We start from the raw sequence: 22,648 nt of genomic DNA, 5'->3' as shown, positions 1-22,648 counted from the left end.
TTGGTGCAGACGTCAAAATCATCGTTAATCTCTGCAATTCCACGTTCATTCGCTGTAATTCCGCATTTGTTCACTAATCTTTCAGTGTTAGGGTCCATTTACACAAAAAGATTATATGACAGATTATCTGCCAAAAATTTGAAGCCAAAGCCAGGGATGGATTTGAAAAGAGGAGAAATTTCAGGATTTCCTTTATGACCTGATCTCTGTTTACAGTCTGTTTCTGGCTTTGGCTTCAAATCTTTGTCAGATAATCTTTCTGTGTAAATGGATCCTCATTCCATATTGTTCCTTTATTTGCTGGGATCAGATAGAGTAAACGATCATAGTAATGATCGTAATTAACGGCTATTGTTCTGTGTAATATGGCGAACGGTTAAATTATCTCGTTTTCAATTGTTTATTGTTAATCGTTAAAAATCGCTTTGTCTAATAGGACCCTAACACAGAATGAGCAGGGATTTCAATCAAAAAGTTACAAGTTATACTGATTAGAAGTTACAAGTTATTATTAAGTTATATATCAATCTGCTTAATGCTTCCTGCTCTATAACATGATGCTGATAGGTTACATAGCATTGTCTTGCTGACAGGTTCCCTTTAAATTAAAAAACAATGGCGGAGATTTATCAAACATGGTGTAAAGTGAAACTGGCTCAGTTGCCCCTAGCAACCAATCAGATTCCATATTGTACAGGCAATTAACTGAACAGGTCAGCTGGTACTCTCCATAGAGGGGTTTTGTCTGAAGTTCATTTGCTACAACTTTGGTTGTAATTATTAGAGATAATAATAATCATAATCATAATAATAATAATATATTTATTTGTATAGCGCCAACAGATTCCGCAGCGCTTTTTTCTATGCATACAGTACAGAGGTACATAATACACAGTTAAATAATTAGAATAAATAAAAATAACATAAAAAATACAAAGTATAAACGAGACCTGCTTGTTGGAGCTTACAGACTTACAGACACCAGGCATAAGTGCTTCATTCATCCATGGTCCAGCCATTGTACATATTTAGAAATACAGGATGAGCCAGTAACAACGCCAATATCTGATTGCAAGTAAACATATAAGGTGCAAGAACCATCAGAGATATAGAGCGAGGGAAACAACAGAAGGGGGAACAAGTTTAGGGAACGTTATAAGCGAGCCTTAAGAGATGAGTCTTCAGGGCACGCTTGAAACTGTGAATATTGGGTATGAGTCTGATGTCTTTGGGTAGGGCATTCCAGAGAACTGGTGCAGCACGAGAGAAGTCTTGGAGGAATGTGAGCGAATTGCAGATTTAAACGAAGCAAAGCACTTCGGTTGATCAAGCCGCCACGCTGTCAACGCTGCTCCACTGCCTGTGCTCCACCACAGGTGCCAGGGAAGAGCTGAATCCAATCCTGGGAAACTGGGAGAAGTGGGGTGGAGCGGCAGGCAGCAAAGCAGCATTGGCGGCTTGATCAACCGAAGTGCTTTGCTTCGTTTAAATCTGCAATTCGCTCATCTCTAATTATAATTTTCAGATAAGACTTTTTTTCTATTCTGGTTAAAAAACATACTGCCGGTCAGTTTTATTGCACCTCTCAGGGTATGTGTACACTACGGTATACGTGCGGAGACTTCAAGCGGATTCTGCCGCGCAGCCTACGCTTGAAATTTTGCCCGTCCCATAGAATATTCGCCGGCTAATTCCAATGTCCGCCCAAAGAATTGACATGTGGAACTTCAAACGGAGGCCTCGCAGCGCAATCCGCTTGAAGTCTCTGTGTGTATTCCGTAGTGTGCATATACCCTAAATCATGGTTTATGGTTTATGTACCTAAATGTTCAGGATGTACTGTGGCACTACTGTACAAGAATTATTATGTCCTCCATGCATCTAGATTTAGGCTAGGTTCACACAACCTATATTTTCTATTATTCACGGCCGTTGTTGCAAATTGCAACATTGGCCTTGATTAATAGATAATGTACGTTGCATTGAAGTCAGAAGAATCCTGACTGGAGTGTATACACTCTGTATACACACCGGCCGGGATTACTAGGGGCTGCAGGAAACACTGACACGTTATTTTTGTGGCGGCACTATTCATTGAATAGCGGCCGCACAGACCTGTCAGTTCACACAATGGAAAGTGCGGCTCCGGCCGCACTTCCCATTGTGTGCTATGGTGAATTGGTATGCGGGTGCACCCGAATCCGCCTGCATCCCAATTCAACAGAAATGAAGTTCATCCGTCCATGACTGTAGTATCGGCCGGGATGAACTTCACTGACACTGGCCGTTCTGTGACACAGAAGTGTGAATCCGAACTTAAAGTGTACCTGTCATTATGTCAAAAAAACTTTTTACATTATAGACACATGTTAAAAGTTTTGATTGGTCCAGGTCTGAGTGTTCATACCTGTACCAATCAGGAGATACAGCGGAGAGAGGATCGCAGCTGCAGCAATCAAAACTTTTGACATGTCTCTGACACGTCAAAAGTTTTTCTTAACAACAGTTCCACTTTAAGAACCTGTACAGCAGTATTCATATATATATGTGTGAATTATATAATGGGTTGTATTCTGCCCCCTGTTAGAATCCTGCAGCCGGTACATTGTTAGTGCCCTGTGTGTGGTACCAGGTACTTTGTGTAGTGTGGGGAGAGGTCAGTGTACTTTCCCTGCCCCTTCTCCTCCTCTAGGAGATTTACAACCAGCCCCTGGCAGCTTTAAGAGTCTGCAGTGAGGAGCACTGGTCACACTCCTCTCACCTCTTACCACACAGGGAACACAAGAACAAGGTAAGTGCATAGTGGGCTAAGATACATGAGAGGGACCTCCTACTGCTGCCTTATAGTACACTCAGTATAGTCAGTGCTGGACTCTGCTCCTTGCTGTGGGAGCTGGACTGTCACTATGTTTACTTGTTGGCACTTTTGATCACAGAATGTCATGTAAAGCTGTCATCCAACTTGGAGACTCTCAGTAAGTCAGCTGTTCCCACCTGTAGCTGACAGCTTCTATGATCTGTACAGTCCATGGGCTTCCTTGTCTCTTACTAGTGATGAGCGAATAGTGAAATATTCGAATATTCGATATTCGTTCGAATATCTCCCCGATATTCGAATATTCGATCCTATTAAAGTCTATGGGAACAAGTATTCGTTTATTGAAAAACATCTATTCGACCACTGGGAGGAAAAAAACGGAAGTAGGGGGATTTGAACGCTTATCGAATATTTATCGAATATTTGGCGAACTAGTACATCGAATACCTTACTATTCGATCGAATATCTATTAGATCGAACAGTATTCGCTCATCACTGTCTCTTACCAGACTTCTCATTGATCCAACTTGCGTTTTTTTGCAAATATAAAGTAGAAATATAGTATATACCATTTCAGAAAAATAGAATAGCTATGAAGCATACCAGGGGAAGGAAACCTTGGCTCTCCAGCTGTTGCAAAACTACAACTCCCATCATGCCTGGACAGCCAAAGCTAAAGCTTTGGCTGTCCAGGCATGATGGGAGTTGTAGTTTTGCAACAGCTGGAGAGCCAAAGTTCCCTACCCCTGAACAGTCAGCACCTTGGCAGAGGCTAACCAGTTGCCCCCATCCAATAACCTATCTTATGTTAGTGTGAACAAGCGCCAGGTCCTCTTTTCCATGGATGTGAGAATGTGGTAGCATTGTGATATAAAGCTACATTGATATACCATGGTCCCGAGGGAAATGCGGCTGGGAATGATCACCTAGATGACCAACCCTAATTCTAATGTCAAAGAAGAGGAATGATGAAAACTTCTTATATAACAACTAGTGATGAGTGAACTTGCTGGAAGTTTGGGTTCCCACTCTGCATTTAAAGGGGGTTCCCCTGCGATCTTGAGAACGGGGACCCAAGTTTCCTTTTAGAATGGAGCAGAAGGTTGAATATTTATTCCCTATGGGAGCTACCAGAGATACCTGAGTACAGTGGGTTATCCAGCGCTACAAAAACATGGCCACTTTCTTCCAGAGACAGCACTACTCTTGTCTCCAGTTCAGGTGCGGATTGCAATTAAGCTCCATTCACTTCAATGGAACTGAGTAGAAAAACCTGCACCCATACTGGAGACAAGAGTAGTGCTGTCTTTGGAAGAAAGTGGCCATGTTTTTCTAATGCTGGATAACCCCTTTAACTCAAATTGTAGCATCCTGGAAAGCATTGATACAGCCATTGGCAGTATTAGCAGTTTATGAAATTAGCGCTATTTTATTGTGATTGCGCAATTCCTGGCAAAAATAGTGATAATAAATGTGTGAACATAGCCTTATCTGGGAAATGTCAAGCTATATTCACTCTCAGCAAAATTCTACATTTCTTAGATTGTCCCGTTCATCTGGATAGGGATTTCATAAGACCATGTGAATGCAGCAGAAACAACCCCACCTGCACATGAATAGATTTAATTTTAGTTGAGGAAATTACTGTAGACAGCCCCTTTTATTAAGCAGCTTACCATGCGACAAGCTGATGACTGTGATTTTTTGATGCCGGGAATCCCTAAAATTACATGCTATCCCCAGAAAAGACGCTCGGCTCTCAGAAATTCCTAAACTCAAACAGTTCTCCAAAGTTAGTGACACTACGGAGCTCCGTCAGAAAGGTTTCCTCATCAGAGTTCATCTAGCAATACCATATACCCTAAGGCTATGTTCACACATGATATTTCCGTCAGTCTTTTTTCAACCATATTGACAATATAGAAACTGTGCAAATCTTTCCATTATCATTTTGCTGTCAGTCCCACTCCTAATTTTGGTTGGAAAAATACTGGGGGAAATACTATGTGTGAACATAGCCTAAGGGTGCATTCAGTTACCTTATCTGCTATGGATTTGATCCTGTAAATTTAGCTGAAAGCTGCAATTGACGATATGTGGACGTACCCTAATAGGGTGTATGCTGCAAGGTTCCTCAGAAAGAATCCCTTTTTGCATAAAGGTCCATTCACACAGAAATATTATCTGCCAAAGATTTGAAGCCAAAGCCAGGAATGGATTTGAAAGGAGAAGAAATCTCAGGCTTTCCTTTATGACCTGATCTCTGTTTATAGTCCGTTCCTGGCTTTGGCTTCATATCTTTGGCAGATAATCTGTCACATAATCTTTCTGTGTAAATGGACCCTAAGTTATGATCATTATTATTACGAAACGGACGCCTTTACCCAGTAAGGCTGGGTTTACACTGCGTTTTCAGCATCCGTTTAACGGATCCGTTTTTTTAACGGTCAAAAAAGTAGTGTCAACAGTACTTTATTGTGCGTCAAAAAAAACTCATCCGTTTGGATTCGTTTTTTTTTATAATGGAAGTCAATGGCAAAACGGATCAAAAACGGATGCTGAAAACGCAGTGTGAACCTAGCCTAAGCAACAGAGTGGGAACATAGCCTAAACACAATGTACAGTAAAGTGAGAACCTCGGGTTGCAGGAAGAAGGAACATTAAGTCCGAAAGGTACAGAAGACAAGTAGAAAGAATAGGAAAGTGAAATTAAAAAGGAGAAGGGGGGGAAGAATGTAAAAAAGTGACTAATTCTAAGAAGGGCGGAGGCCACTATAAAGATACAAATGTATGCTGCTTAATGAGAAAGTAGCATCAGGTTTATTCGCTTTAAATATTGCACATGGATAGACTGGCACAGATGCGGCAAAGCCTTTTTTAAAGGGAGGGGGTTGGTCCGACTCCGTGCTTCTGTCCGGGCTGGTGAACGGTAATAGACCGGCACCATGTGCATGAACAGGGCCCTGGTTCAAAAAAAGGACTGCGGCATCGGCTTCCCCGCACTGGGGCCAGTCTATCAATGTGCAACACTTAAAGCGGATTAACCTGATGGAACATTAAATTTAAACAACTTGAATTTAAAAGTCGCACGTATTCCAGTACTTATCAGCAGTTGTATGTCCTGCAGGAAGTAATGTATTCTTTCCAGTCCAACACAGTGCTCTCTGCTGCCACTACTGTCTGTGACAGGAACTGTCCAGAGCAGGAGAGGTTGAAAAAACAAAAGCACTAAAAAGGAAATTGGCCCGGTCCTCAAGGGGTTAAAGGCTATAAGAGAAGCAGAAACATTTGGCGCCATTTCTCTACCTGTAATGGGGTTTGGCACCTGAACCAACCTCATAGTAGCATAAAATTGTGTTTAAATTCATGGAAACTAGAGAAGTAACATAAAACTAGCACAAAGTGTAAACTCCCTCTAAGCCCTTGTGTATGGACGGAGACTTTATCATTTGTTATCCTTCCTGTGAACTACGGTTTTAACGTTGTAATCGATTTCCTAATAAAAGTACACATGTGTTAGTCATCACCGCCTCGTGCCAGCTGACTATTGATAGTGAGATTTCTTGACTGTCTTGCCAGGTACTATGTCATGGGAAAATAGGTGACCTTCTATTGTATGAGCATAATCCCTTTGTATCATCACTTTCTAGATTTTTTTTTTTTAAAGTAAGCAAAGTAGGAAACTAAGAAGCTGACAGGAGACTCTGTATACTTTATCTTGTACTGTGCTAGGTCTTATAAATAGGCCATTTAACCTTGGCTTTAGATCCTGTGTTAAAAGTTTTTGTGCATGAAACTTTCCAGGTGTTACATGTGCTCCCTTTGGCAGGGAGGTGGCAAGTCCATTGAGATACCTCCAAACACCTGGAAAGCCTAGTACTAGAGATGAGCGAATCACTCCGAAATTTGCTTCACAAAGTTCGCGAATATTCGCGAATCGCATACAAAAAAAAAAAGCTGTTGCTGGGACAGTGTCAAAGTTGGAAAATGTAGATTTTTAAAAAATTTCAGTTATTCAATTTCTGACATGGACAGTAGTGGACATTGGTGGATCAGCGGCGTAAAATCAATGTTCTCCTAGGACAGCAGTGGACATTAGTAAATGAGCACCCAGTGAGTTATTAAGATGGACACTGTGTTCCCATTGACTTCCAGTTACTGGGTATACTGGACAATGGTTTCACTGCTCCCACAGAAAACCACCCACAATCCACCCTCCTCTCCTCTCTGTCCCTATCTTTCTGTATTTCTCTCCCTGCTATAACCTACTCTCCACTATACACAGCCGACTGGCCGCCTCCAGGAAGCCAATCACCTTATATAGAGGGGGGTTGCTGAAATCACAGAGGGGCCGGCAGCTGATTGGACTGGCACAAGAGATTATGGATAATCCCTGGCTCCTGCCAAAAGACAGATGTGTAAGATAACATGTGCAGCCACCATGTTTAGCAAATTTGTGAAGCGAATCTGGCACGTTCGCAAATTGTTACAAAGCGAATTTAATGCCTGATTCACAATTGAAATTTGTCAGAATTGCTTTAAGGTGCGATTTGAGCGATAATCGGCTCGTGTAAACGCAGCGAACGATCAAACAACGAACGAGAAATCGTTCATTTTGATCTTTCAACATGTTCTCAAATTGTCGTTTGTCGTTCACAAAAAAATCGCAGATCGTTCCGTGTAAACAGTCGTTTGCCGATTTAACCAATGTGTGAGATAGGCTTAAGCGATCGCAAAATGATTTTCCATACGATATAATGTATCGTCTAAACGCTGATCGTTATGAAAAAAAAAATCGTTACTCCAACATCGTTAATCGTACGGTCGGGCCAATTATCGTTTCGTGTAAACGCACCTTTATTCATCTCTATCTAGTACCTATAAACAAATACTGGGGGACTACTGGCTATATTATAATGTACCTCAACCTTTTTTTTTCAGTTCTTCAAGGAAATTCTCTTGAACCATTTCTGCCTAGACATGGAAGCATGCTTATATGCGTCACTCTGCCTTAAAATCTTGGAAAAACTCCAATAAATGCACTGTTTGTTTTTTTTCCCGCCAGATGTTAGCTGGAAATTAACTGAAGTTTATGATCTGCCTTATATACATGGGGGGACATTTATTAAGTCCGGCGTTTTTTTGCGCCGGCGTAAAAATGTCCCCACAGCTCCGACAGTACGGAGATTTATGTAGAGGCGCATTGCCTCTACATAAATCCCGTGCGCACCAATGTGTGCCCTAGGAAACCTTTTCTCGTAGCGAAAAATGATAAATGAAGCAGACCCAAAGTCCGCGCTACCGTTCCACTCCCTCCACACCCCTTCTCCGCCCCACTGGCGAAGGTGGCGTAAAATGGCCAGATGCTAATATTTTATTCGCAAAACGCCCATTTGCGAATAAGTTAATTTGCATCTGCCCATTTTACGCCAAAAAATACAACCTTTTACTTTGATAACTTTCCCCCATGGTGTTTTTTTGGGATGGTGTTTTACTCTACTTTGTGGCATTTTTGAGGCTCTGTGGCGGTCTTTCCAAAAGGCAGCATGCTGAGGATGTGTTGTTTTTTTGGCAAACGGTGGCGTTTTATACTTCCATAGACTTCAATGGGAATGGGTTTTTTTTCCTGCCGTTTTTCGCACCCTTTTGGTCCACTGACAGTAAACGGAAGTTCAACCATCTTGGTGCAGTGGCAGTCATATGTGATTTGAGCGTCGGGGATGTGAACGGCATGTACTGCATATTCCCAGTTTCTTTGCCGTCAGCAGTTTGCCCACAGGATAGCGCAGTGACAGTAGTTGACGGTAAATGGATAACCTATGCTAAGGTTGATCTATTTGGAGGGTGTTGATATCCAGGAGTGCAGCCAGTTCTTAAGGAGTTTAATTAAAGTCTGCCTTAATGAGCCTTAATGGGTTTAATACCTAAAGCAATTCTGTTATTCCAAGGTATTAAATATAAACCAGTAGTCGTAACCCTTGGACAGCTCTACTAACAGAGTGTTAGAAATAAGTCATCCAGTACAGAAAGAAGCTGTAACATTTTGCATTAGCCTTTCTAGGGTTAACAGGATTACAGTATTGATAAACTTGACATCATTTTGCAATTGAGTCTTATTACAAGTTTTGCTTTTTTAAAAAAACATTTCCTACTTGTCCCCTGCTGGGTTGGCATTTAAATATTTCACCCCCGCCCCCCTACTACTCCTACATATAATGTACAAAGCAGAGATCCAAACAGCAGATCTTCTAAAACGGTGCTAGAACTCTTAAAGGGGAACTATCAGTAGGTTAGACAACTCTAACCTGCTTATAGCTCCCTATTGTGCAGGAGGTGCCGAGAATGAAGCTCTTACCTTCAACCTTGGCGCCATTCGTTCACTCCTCGGTCCAGTAAGATCATTAGGGGCACTGCCATGCTCCCATAGTGCCAATCCACCCCAGCTGCCCCATCTAATGATTATGAATGGAGTGGGCCAGTCAGGGGTGGGCCGGATGAGCGCTGTGGGGGGCGGGGGGGGGGCAGTTCTCCTAATAGTCTTACTGAACCGAGGACTAAACGACTAACTGCCCTTGAACGGCGCCAAGAATGAAGGTAAGAGACTTTATTTTTTTTGCAAAACGCCAAAGGGTGAAAGTTTACGATCTGCCTTACACACATACCATTTTTTGGGGTGGCATTTGTCTCTCCTTTCTGGCGTTTTTGAGGCTCTGCAGAGTTTTTTTTTCAAAAGCAGCACGTAAGGGCGTGGCTTTCTTTTCAGCAAACTGTGGCGTTTTTTTCTACCATGGATTTCAATAAGACTGTTTAGGTTGTCTCAAAAATGTCATTGCTGTGCGTTTTTGTCATCTTTTGTGGTCCAGCAACTAGGTCATGTGATGGTAGGGGGAAAAAAAAGTTCAGCACACAAAAATGCCACAAAAAAATCAGTCACACATAAATTCAAAAAAATGCCAGAAAGAAACAAAAAATTTTAAAAAAAGTCATGTGTTGCATTGGCGTTTTTTCCCCCCATGAAAAACACCAGACAAAAAGTGTGTTTGAGGGCCCTCCAAAGAGGTTTTCAGGTTAGAACTTAGAGTGGTATTACACGGGCCAATAGGGGCCCGATAATACCTGTAAACGAGCACCGATCTGCTAAATGAAATCGTTACCGATGTCCTTGCAGCCCTGTATACTGTAACTGTATACTTTACCTATCCATGCTCCAGGGCTGCTCCTGCGGTCCGCTTCTCCCCGAGTCCTGCACGCTCTAGCTTCAGAGCGGCCTGTCAGGCCGCTCTGAAGCTAGAGCGCGCGGGACCCAGGGAGAAGCGGACCGCAAGAACAGCCCTGGAACGTGGATAGGTAATGTATATTGTCAGTCGCCGGCCGCACACCGCTATTACACGTAGCGATGCACGGTCGGCGCCCGAGAATTGTAGGTTCTAACCTATATCAACGATCATCGGCAGATCGTTGTATTTATTACATTCGGCCGATTATCGTTCCGTGTAATAGTACCCTTAATTGTACCCTATCCACAGTCCGACCTCCTTTCCCCCAGCAATCTCCAGATCTGCCCCCAGTTCCTTTGTTTTGAATAGAAACAAGGGTAACGTGTCGACCCAGAAAATCCTCATCACTCCATGTCGTATGTACATCACATAGTATGCTACAAATGTATATACAGGAGCAGGGATTTACCTCTGGACTCCCTGCTCCTGTACAGTAGTGAATGGTGATTTGTGCATTGTACATTGTACATCATCACTCACTTTACATTCTCAGGGGGCCTTAGAATCATGCGCTCGTGCCGCGGACCAGCACTAAACCACTCACAACTGTTTTATGCTGCAGTAAAGTGCCAAAGAGGTGTGGCCCACACAGAAGAGAGTTCTGAACTGCCCGGGCCACACCTCTTTGGCACTTCACTACAACATAAAACAGTATTTTTTAGGAGATTGCAGGGGGAGTGGGGAGATTTTCAAACTGGGGTAAAGTAGAATTGTCTTAGTTGCCCCTAGCAACCAATCAGATTCCACCATTCATTCCTGACAGATTCTTTGAAAAATGAAAGGTGGAATCTTAATGGTTGCTAGGGGCAACTGACCCAGTTTAACTTCACACCATGTTTGATAAATGTCGCCCTAAAGTATATAAAAGGCACCTAGTAATAATTCAGCAGTAAGTCAGTGGGGGTTTATGTCATATACTTACACTTACTTTGAGTACTTACAACACTGTCAGGTTTGTAATCTGGGGACCAGAATATTTTGGACGTTTTCAAATGGTTTCTAATTGTTTTAGCACCATAGTAAACAGCACTAGCAATGCTCCTGGGAGCCATTATCATCATCTTATGTGCCCCAGCTTCTGGCAGGCGTCTGGCAGGATCAGAGTTGCTGTAGTCAGTTGACAATAACATTTATGCCATTATATTGTTCTTTTAATTTCTCTATATTTTATGGGATGGGAAGAGAGAGCTAGCTAGCGAGAGAGCGGAGAGTTAGGGGAGCTGTCAGTGCTCACGCTGGTAGAACAGATGGCACTGCCACCCACTCGTTCCTCCTGTCATAGCTTTGTATGCAGATTTTACAGCATCGACAAGGTGCATCACATCAAAAATGGGCACATTTAACTCTTCAATAACCTACGGAAGAATGAAGATTAGAAAGATAAATTCTACAATATATAGCATGTGGGTATGTTAAATGAAAAAAAAAAAAAATTAGTTGGAAGTAGCAGAGAGGCTATCAATAAAAAAATATATATAGTGGTCCCTCAAGTTACAATATTAATTGGTTCCAGGACAATTATATGTTATATGTTCAAAATATTGTATCCTGAGACCAAAACTCTATGGTAAACTGAGAAAAAATAATATTTAATAAAAAATAAGCAGATAACTAATATGGATAAAGCATGTCCTTACATACAACAATCAGAAAGAGCGACTGGAGACTGAAGACTGGATCATTTCCAGGGTTCTGTACAGTTCAGAAAGGGTCCCAAAAAAATATAAAACTAAGCTGTCCCCACCTGGTGCCCAAAGGACCTACTCATCTTTGTACAGGTAAAGAGCAGTACAGGACGTGTAGTATAACACTGTACCTACAGGACATGTAGTATCACACTGTACTGTTGAGAGGAGATACCAGACAAACACAGCAGTACAGGACATGTAGTATCACTCTGTACTGCTTTCTCATGCGCACTCTGCCCAAAGATTTGACATGTCAATTGTGGTGTCCAACCACAGGTGTTTCGTGTGCCACACCTGTCGCAAAAGACGTTTTACCCCAAGCTAAGTAGTAATGATGGTAGTCTATTATTTCATCACTAGATATCAGTGTTCTGTATGTGAACTTTTATCTATTGCACAGCTGTAGTGAACAGTGAGTCAAAACACGTGTATAAAGCAGTCAGAGACACTCTTCATTTCTTTAGTCTATCTACTTCCACTATGCAGTGCTAGACACTACAAGGAGGACAAGTTGGGGATAAACCCAACCCACACCGAGAACATCTCTACAAAGTGCAGGGCAATATCCTAAGCTACAAGAGGATAGAACAAAGCAACCAGAAGGTCTACGTATTCTATCTCGCAGTACAGGTGACAACAGGAAACTTCGGACACCTAGCTTCACCCAGGTAACCACGACTGGGGCTTGTGTCACCCTATTAGGATGGTTAACTCGATACTGTAAGGCAGGAGGTGGTCAGACAGCAGTCTAACACAGGCACAAGTATCTCTCTCTCAAGTACTCTTCTCAAGTTATGGTAGAGCACAGTGTTACTTTGGGTTGGGACTCCCTTGACAAACTCCTCTCCTCTACACTGCTCAACTCTAAACTATACAAGCAGCGCTACAGCTACCTCTCTTATATTCAACACTTACAAGTATCTCTCAGCACAAATCCAGTGAAACACTAAAGTCTGTATCAAGATTACCTATCTACTGCCAAAGTGTTCTGTATTTCCAAGAGACTGTATAGTAAAGCTGTTTTACTTATTCTACTGGGACTTAGTCTTTCTTTAATCAGCACCAACACCTACACACCTCTACTACACACCTTGGGTCATTTTCCCCTTTCTGTGGGTGGCGGTACCGATAGTCCAGCTGGGTCAATTGCCAGGATTACCATGACAGGAGCCCAAGGTACCCATCACAGCCCGGCAGGTCACCGACCATTGGGGAACAGTACAGCCAGCCATAACATAAAAGCAGGTATACTACCACACCTGTGTGCTGAGTTAGCAATGGCGTACACCTACACCGACCAACCACCACAAAAGTGGCTTCACTAGCAACAACCCAACTTGTCACTAGTCAAGTAGTAGAGTGCCACACAATTCTTTGGGCAGATGACGGAGTGACCGGGAGACATCCTGTTGAATCAATGGCACAGGCAGAACTTGAAGTAGACTCAGTGGTGCAAACTCGCTTGAAATTCTGCACCGATTGTGTAGTGTGATTGTTTAGTGTTGCTCAACTTATTATGGGGTTGTGCAATTTATAAGCAGTCCTCTATTATGACCCTAATATAGTTAAAGAGGATGTACCACCAGGTACATCCTCCTTAATCTGAACCAACGGATCGAATGGCGCCGTCACGGGGAAGCCGGTGCCGCGGTCCGTTTTTCGGACCACGGCCCGGTTCCCGTGCACGGCGCCGTTCTATGCACCGGAACCAACTGGTGCTCCATTCTAATGGAGCCACGTCATAGAGGGGAGGGAATTCCCTCCCACTGGGGGCGGCCCGGCCTACCTCCAGTGCTTGAGCACCGGCCGGTTCCAGTGCATAGAACGGCGCCGTTTAATCCGTCGGTTCAGATTAAAGAGGATGTACCTGGTAGCTTTGTGTTGGAACATAACAGTGTAGAAATGTGCATATGTGAAGGTCAGATTTTTTATGTATCAGTGATGTGAATAATGTGGCTATAAACCAAACTCTTTCATAAGTACCTAATCTGTAAATGTATACCAGAATGGATGAATAACCATATGTACACAAGAGATTAAAATCTTCCCTTTAGCATACCTGCTTTACAAAGAAATGTCTGTAGCCTCCCAGCAAGATCACAGAAAGGAATATGTCTTCTTTTAATCCCCTCCGCCAATAATTGATCATTCACAAACCTCTCCCCCCATTCACTTACTGTACGGTTTAATTTGTAACAGACAAGTTTTTACCTTTCTCACAATTCATATTAGATAAGAAATTCCACATTTGCATCTGCTGATCTGGTATTTGTATTGCTGCTTACCTGATCCTTAAAGGGATTATCCAGTGCTACAAAAACATGGCCACTTTCTTTCAGAGACAACACGACTTTTGTCTCCAGTTCAGGTGCAGTTTGCAATTAAGCTCCATTCACTTCAATGGAACTGAGCAGCAAAACCCCGCCCAAGATAGAGACAAGAGTGGGGCTGTCTCTGGAAGAGAGTGGCCATGTTTTTGTAACGCTGGATAACCCCTTTAAAGGGTAACTATCAGCAGGTTAGAAGCATTTAACTTGCTGATATCTCCCTATAGGGCACGGAGTACTGAAGATGAAGGTAAGTTTCTTACCTTCATCCCTAGCGCCAGTTTTTCGTGATATAAGGAGTTTAATCCCTATGCTAATAAGTTCTTTTAGTGCACTGGGGACGAGGCTACCATGAACATCTATGGCCCTATACACCTTCAGTAACTTTTGGCCAAGCATACATATTACCGGGGGGACTCAAAGAGGGGTAGTTGAAATTCAAGCTGTCTGACTGTTCATTCCTCCAATAATATGTCAGGGCTCGGAGGAGACAATCATACACATAACAAATGGCTTGTACCCCTGAAATCAGTAGGTTTAGCTAACTTTTCTCAAATGGCTTGTACCCCTGAAATCAGTAGGTTTAGCTAACTTTTCTCTAATTTGTAGTCTACATATAAGTGGCCATTAGGCCCCACCCCCTTTTCCCCAGCCGGATTCACTAAGGATTCACTAAATCTACACCTGCTTCCAGTAATGAGGTGTGCTGCACCCTCCCCCTTACCTGCCCATTAGGCGAGCGGACAGGGGCGTAGTGTTGATAAATGTCCTTCATAGTCTACAAACAAACCAATGTCCTTGCAGCCCTTGATATAAATGGCATACATTACCTATCCATGGTTCAGGGCCCATCTGACCCGGCGGTCCCGGCCAGTGATTGGAAGACAGACCGCTCTGAAGCTTACACATAGCGATGCGAGGTTGGCGCCCGACAATTATAGGTCCAAATCTATATCAACGATCAGCCGATGATCGTTGTCATCGGCTGGTTGTTGTTTTTAGGGCCGATTAGGCTGATTATCATGTAATAGTACCCTGAGAAAGCAGTAAAATGCTATTGCTAGCCATGGCCACTAGAGATGAGCACAACTGGAGCAAGCATTCAAGTACCGATGGCTGAAGAAGTTGGATGCAGTCCTAGGGAGTCTGGAAAAACATGGATATGGCCAGTGGCCTTAGGCTGTATCCATGTTTTTCAGGCAGCCATAGGACTGCATTTAATTTCTTGAGCCATCGGTATTCAAATGCCGAAAGATCGGACTCAAGCATGCTCCAGTTGCGCTCATCTCTAGTGGCCACTAATACTTGTATAAGAGCACATCAATTCTTCCACACATACTTTTAGGGTATAAACCCACACGCCGTATATGCAGCGGATTTACTGCTGCGATACGCAGCAAACTCGCAGCAAACTCGCAGCAGATTAGATCTAAATAACTGAACACAGCATCAAATCTGTGCCAACAAATCTGCTGCGTATTTGTTGCATATCTGCTGCGTATACGGTGTGTGGGTTTATACCCTTAGCATGTTTTTGCCCTGAACAAATTCCACCGAAAACATTGCCCTCCATGATTCCCCTCTCCAATAGTGTGTATTTGAATGTGTTTTTGTGGCCTATGTGTAGTGGTGTTTTTCTCATTTGAAAGTCATGTGGTTCTTTGATTGTGTGATTCAAGGATTCTATTAAAAAATGGGACCAAAAAACAAGAACACAAACACACATCTACACTTGTTTTTTTTTTTAATCATTTTGTTTAAACCAGTAGAGCTCTATAGGAGAAAAAATACAATATACTAGCATTGTGGGTATAGTTTTCTTTTTTATATTCCCCTCTTGACTCCCAGATAACATCTGGCTGCACCATATTTTCAGGAAAAAATGCTATACACCTCCTTTTTCTGGAAAAATATCATGTATGATACCACATTTCTCCATATGTTATTGGTGGTGGTTGGACTCCCAGCACCCCTGGTTTTGAGGTCTCTCTCTAGCTAACAGGCAAAATTCAGCATGCAGCCTCCCCCCTGTAAGCATCAACGGAATCACCGCCCCCCAGCCTATTGTCGCAGGTGTTTTAAATTGTGACTTGCTGACTGGCAGCTGGCACTGCCAGTCAGCTCTATAGTGTGTGCTGGGGGCTGGAGTTTCATGCTTGGGTCTGGGACTCCAGCCTGCATATAACTTCCTTCCTACCTTGCCTGCAATAGAGACTCTTTGAGTGTGACTAAGCTTGCGTTGTATCCTGATTATTATTCTCTGGTTTTCCTGATTTTGGCTTGACTTCCAACTATTCCCCTGACCGTGACGACCGATAGCTTCTGACCCAGCTAGTCGACCTTGCAAATTATTTTGTCTATTTGTCTTGTCTCTGATTAGTGTTTCACTTGTGCCAGCGTAGTTCCAGTCTTCAGGTTGGGGCCGGCCTGCTACGGAGCCGATCACTCCAAGAGGAAGAGACAGTGGGGCTGGTGCCAGCGTTAGGGCTTCACCTGTCCTGTATCTCTGGGTCCCAATCCTGACCGGCCAGACCTCGTATTGTATCCTAAGGGTGGTATTCCACGGGCCAACCAGGGCCTGGTCAATGATGTAAGCAAGCGCCGATCTGCTAGATCAGCGCTCGTTTACTGGACCTATTCCATGGCCCGACAATTGTTTAGCGAGGGCTGCAGGGACATCGTTACCGATGTCCTTGCAGCCCTTGTTTCATACTTTACCTGTCCAGGCTGCAGGTCTTCTTCTCCCGGCCCGGCACCGCAGCAGCTTTGGAGTGGTCTGTCAGAACTGACAGACCGCTCAGCCAATCACTGACCGCGGCGGTCCCAGCCAATGATTGGCTGAGCAGTCTGTCAGATCAGACAGGCCACTCCGAAGCTGCTGCAGTGCGGGAACGGGAGAAGAAGACCTGCAGCCTGGACAGGTAAAGTATGATGTTTGTGAAATCGTTGGTCACCCGTCGTGCCCGCTATTCAACGTAGCGATGCGCGGGTGGCGACCGATGATTTTAGGTTTGAACCTAAATGAACGATCAGCCGGTGACACGATCATCGGCTGATCGTTCTTTCTATTCCATGGAGCAATAATCGGCCGAATTGGGCCAATTCGGACGATTATTGCTTATTGGAATAGGCCCCTAAGGATAAGCCTCATATTTCCTTAAAAACCCTTTAAATGTAACATAAAGAGAAAGGCAATGTTTTTGTACTGAATATGTATTTAATGATCTTCCTGCTTATGGAATAAGCCGGAAATATTCAGTTTTATTGATTACTTTGTTAACCCGACACATGGCTCAGACCTGCAGCTTTTTTTTTTATTTGCATAAACTAATCAGTCTTGGCATTTATCTCATTTATATTACATGTTTATTATGCCTGTTGGCAGCTGTTGTGGAAAGTATTGCATGTACAGCTACCGTCATCTCAGGAGGTTGCCCTGTAATTCCTTTTCTCTACTAGTGTTGACCAAACTGTTCAAGAAAAGTTAGGTTCGAGTCGAGTCGAACATCTCGATTTTCTCGAACTCAAACCGAACATTTTACTGTTCGTTTGAGTTACCGTTCGAGCGCCTTTTTGCCAGCCAATCAGTGCAGAGCACATAGAAGTGTCAGAAACGTCATTGCTGAGGTGTAGGGGTCTCATTGGCTGCTAAAATCACATGACCATCTCATATATAAGTCACTGTGCTGCGTTCTGGACACCATTTTCTCCTCATTTACTGTGCTGTACAGACTGCTATCTCAGTGTATCATTGTCTCCCTGCATGCTGCCAAAATACAAAATACTAGACATCTGATATACAGTAATTAAACATACATGTTTTTAGTGTACATGCATTTGTTTAGTGATTACAGCTCTATTCCTATAAGCTGAAAAACGTCCTCTGTCCTTCAGCAAAAATAGGAAATACTAGACATCTGTTATACAGTAATTAAACGTACATCTCATTTATGTACGTCCATTTGTTTAGTGATTACAGCTCTATTCCTATAAGCTCAACCATGAACATTATTAGACGGCACTCCTCCACACCTACAACTGGCACTGTAGGATTAATGTGACGTTGTACTGGTGGTACATTCGCTTTAAGCTCTATAGCCTATAGGTCTTTTTACTTACATGCCAGCTATAGTTCTGGTGGAATAATCATGATTTTTCTCAATATACACAGGTAGTCAATCATTATATAAAGGGTGACTGATGGTTTGCAAATCTGGTTCTATACAGCTACACATAGGAGGATTTCTCCGCTCACAGAGGATTGCCGAGGCTCATTGTCAGTATTGGGTCTGTATGAGCTTTCAGGCTGTAAACAACATTTCAGTTGACTCATAGCAAACAACAAACTTGGAAAAAGTGAAAAATCTGAACACAAAGTAGTAGAGCTGTTCATTGTACAATGATTACGGTTCAGTTACATAGAAACCTTAACATAAATTTCCTCTTTTGAAATTTCCCAAATGGCGTCATGAGTTTCCTGGTAATAGGACAGAAGGTTCCATTGCTCGTACACAAAACATATGTTCATTTTTGTGCAATTTCCACCCCTCTTAGGTCATAGACATTTTTTACAGATCTTGCCTAAACCATTACACTAAGGTTCACTGACTCACCGAGCTCAGGCTTCATATGTGTACATATAACAATGTAATAGAAATGATGCTTAACCACAAACATATTACGAGAAAAAAATACAATATTTTGTAATAGACATAAGCACAGAATAAGAAAATTTTGAATATATTGCTAAAATTTAACCTATAAACCTTAAGACTTAGGGTTTTAATGTACATCTCCGCTTGTCAGGGATAACAATCAAAAACATATCATGACTCAAGTCAGCCACTAAATTGTTCTTATTTTAAGTGTCAAAGTATCCCCCCAGCTTTCGAATTCTCCTGCTGCCCCCTCAGTGGAGAGGGTGGAGACAGCCCAAGGACCAGGGCAGTATCCATATTTCTATATGGTCCTCAGGCTGTCTCCACCTTCTGCACGGAACCAAAGAGAACCAGATGTGTCAGGGTAGTCAGTTCCATAGTATGGGGGGAGTTGATTTACAGCCATATCACCGGCTATCTCCTCTGACAGTCAGCACTGACCTCTCTGACCTCTGAATACCGCTTTCACACAGGTCCTGCTATGTAATCCTTTGTTGTCTGCTCTCTACTGGCGACTTGTAAGAACTTTAGTGCAATACAAGTCAAATACACTTTTGCAAGCAGGTGCAGGCGAGAGGTAGTAGTAGAGAGTTGTGCAGCAGGGTAGGGTAGAGGAAACATCTTGAGGGCCCTGTCCAGGTAGTAGTGTACTCTGCTGGCATAGCGTAGAAGAAAACAGACGAAGAAGATACTTGTACGCACATATAGATACTTTGATCTGATCCCCTTCTGCCCTATAGTGTCGAGTTACCCCTCCTAGTAGGGTAGTACGAGGTCCCAGGACTCTGCAATTGGGTTGAGAAGACTTTCTGAGCCTTCCCAGTGTAGCTGTGCGTTACAGTAGGATACTTCAGTTTGGTACACGCTATTTGTCCTACTGGGGTTAGTACCTAACTTCAGGGTTACTGCCTTTTGTCTTGTTGAAGTTATTCCTGGCAAGGTTTTCTTCAGAGGATGTTACTCCCTTCTAAGGTTCTAGCACTGTATGCTAGATGTAGTCACCAACATAAAAAATACTCTTTGGCTCTGTGGTGTGTGTGTGTGTGTCTCTCTCTCTCTCTCTCTCTCTCTCTCTCTCTCTCTCTCTCTCTCGCTTTCTTTTTTCAAATCTATATTTTTATTTACTTTTTGATATAAACAGACATTGTACAATATAGTAGACTGGGATACAGTAGTACAATTGGAGTCTACTTAAACATAGCCAAAAGATTTTAACATGTAAACAAGGTATATAGATTATACCTCAAACTATGTACAAGCAGGCCCAAAATACAATATAGTTCACTCTACCGTGCAAGTGTGGTAAAAGGAAGAAGGGTAAGCCCATCTTGCTAGCTTAGACATCAGATCCAGGCGATGAGGGGGGGGGGGGGGGGCGTTTAATAAACTAAAAATAGCACATAGGTACTAGAGAAAAGAAAAGAAAGGAAAGAGAAGACAGGGTGGGAGAGGACAGACCACCTAGTGTTGATGGTGTCTCTCTCTCTCTCTCCACTGACTCAACGAGAAGACGACCCTCCCACCAGGAAGTAGCTCCTTTTTATAGGGGTAACGTCACTAGTGTGTGATTGGTGGGGCTGTCTGTGGATGAGAAAGAAAAGAGATGATAGGAAAAAAGTGAAAGAAAAGAGCCTGCACCTGTAACAGGACAAAAATATAACATGTGACATAAACAGTTTAACCCATGAAACCTACAGATATGCTTGGCATAGTACACAATAAATAATACAGCTACACCTAGTGGGGAAATCATTTAATACACTCTCCTTCATCCCCGTCTCTGCCAAACCTGAGAGAGTTACTTTGCCCAGGTGTATAAGAACTTAGTGGCATACCTGTGCTGACATACTGCAATTGGCCTTGACAGACCTGCTATTTTGTATTAGATGATTTATGTGTCCTTTTTGTTTTTAGTTTACTTACTGGTGAATACCTAAATTATCTGCATGATGGATTTTTTTTGGTCACATTTGATCTTTGGTCTTTTGTGATTCTTGGTCTTTTTTTGCTTGCAGAAAACCAGACCAGGTATTTCTTTTAGTGGATGGAATTTTTTGCTACTAAACAACCTGCAAAAGTGACTGGAAGATTAATACTACTTGGGAATCCGGTCTGTTGTAGGATTGATTGCTGTGCCCTGTCTGTGGGCCTCTTGTGATGTAACATTATGCGGGCAGCGCTGGCACCTTCCGAGCCAATTGGAAAAGTCTGGAGAATGCTGGCAGCATGAAATATTGCCAAGCACAGGCAGCCTTTTCTTACAGCACGAACACAAGGCAGGCCCCATCTAACTATAGTAAAATGAACATATATTTTTTCCCTATGTATATTACGATTCATGGGCAAATACCTGAAGATTAAGCATGAAGATGTAGCTGTGTAGTTTTACCTATTGTGCTGCTCCTTGCAAATACAAATGGTTCTTAGTATATAAGATCCAGGAGTAAAATTGTCAGTTTTAAGAATATGTATGAAATTCTGAACCCACCACGTTTCTTGCATCTTCCTTAATCCACAGCGCCATGGGGAGACGTGTAGTGATCATAGCACTTCTGACGACCATAGTGCTGGCACTTACTCTGTTTTTGGGATTGTTCTTTGGACTGCGCACTCAACCTGTTCCTACCACACAAATTTATGAAAGAGCAGCTGTCGCCACAGATGCTGAGACGTGCTCCAAGATTGGCAGGTAAGTCTGCGGCATTTGCAGAATTTATATAGTATTGCATGCAGATCATTGTTTTCTTTATATAAATATAGCTATACATGGGACAGGGGAGGTGATATATAAGGGAATAATACCTCATGCCTTCGGGAGACATAGGGCATAACATTAACTGTAGGGTCCCTGGGAATAGTGGCCGGGAAACAATCAGTCGAGGAGCCGATCATTGGCTGATCATTGTCTTTAGTATGTTAAAAAATAGTTGACTTGGCCACATCACTCCGTGTGATAGAAAGTCCGCAGTCAGCAGCTGATTACAGTATATAGAAAATAATAAAGATGTATACTTACCTATCCATGCTCCCTGGTGTCCTCCTGTCTGTCCAGAGACACTGCTGAAGCTTCTACACCCATCTCTGAAGTGACAGGCTTCTAAGCCGATCACTGTCTGTGGTGCTTTCCCATCTCGGTCAATGACTGGCTGAGCGGCCTGACACTTCAGAGACGGGTTTAAAAGCTTCATAGGGAAATGGGAAACAGGCAGCAGGACACCAGGGAGCGTTGGAAGGTAAGTAAAACTTTTATTATTTTCTATATAAAACACAGGCTGTGTGGACATCGTTACATGATAATCGAGTGGTGTAACAGGCTCTGTAAGCAAGCGACGAGTGCATTGAGCTTTGTAATATGGCCCTAACTTCTGTTCTTCCCTTAAAGGTCTTTGAGAAGTTGCATCAGGGGTAGGGGGAGGGGTAGTGGTGCCTCCAGTCCAACGAAAGGACAAATTGGCATATTTGTAAAATGTCTCTTACATGAAAGCAGCGCATTGAAAAACCATTGTAGAGGGAACCTGTACCCCTTTCTGACATGCCATATCAGATTTCCTTTAAGTAAAAAGGATTAGGCATTTATAGATTTATTGGTCTGTAGATAGATATGGTTTATGAAATACAAAGTCAGTTTTTACTGTTTATGCAGTGTGGCCTAATGGTGCAAGGTCACTTATTTCTCCCTTGTTTTACATTACTCTTGTCACATCTCTGGCCATCACACATGGCTACAATTTTGTTTTTGTTTTTCTTGCTTAAAGGAGTTATGCAGGATTGAAAAAAAAAAAACATGGCCGCCCTCTTCCAGAAACAGCACCAGTCTCCAGCTTGGATGTGGTTTTGCCATTAGGCTAATTCACTTCAATGCAACGGAGTTGCAAAACC

At 42.8% G+C, this 22,648-nt stretch overlaps 1 protein-coding gene across 11 annotated transcripts in view; it reads left to right on the top strand.

The window, feature by feature from the left end:
• GGT1 (gamma-glutamyltransferase 1) overlaps positions 1 to 22,648 on the top strand; it is an 82,997-nt gene that overhangs the window by 43,454 nt on the left and 16,895 nt on the right. For 9 of the 11 annotated variants that reach the window (XM_069961183.1, XM_069961179.1, XM_069961184.1 and 6 more), the window contains one exon: positions 21,288 to 21,458. In XM_069961183.1, coding sequence (XP_069817284.1) covers positions 21,288 to 21,458 — 171 coding nt within the window. Of the gene's footprint in view, positions 1 to 2,723; positions 2,792 to 20,788; positions 20,798 to 21,287; positions 21,459 to 22,648 lie in introns of those variants that run through there. The other 2 variants (XM_069961188.1, XM_069961189.1) reach the window with 2 other exon arrangements.

The sequence above is a fragment of the Dendropsophus ebraccatus genome, chromosome 3, assembly GCF_027789765.1.
Source record: "Dendropsophus ebraccatus isolate aDenEbr1 chromosome 3, aDenEbr1.pat, whole genome shotgun sequence".
Classification (NCBI taxonomy): domain Eukaryota; kingdom Metazoa; phylum Chordata; class Amphibia; order Anura; family Hylidae; genus Dendropsophus; species Dendropsophus ebraccatus.
This window is presented reverse-complemented; position numbering and strand designations above follow the sequence as displayed.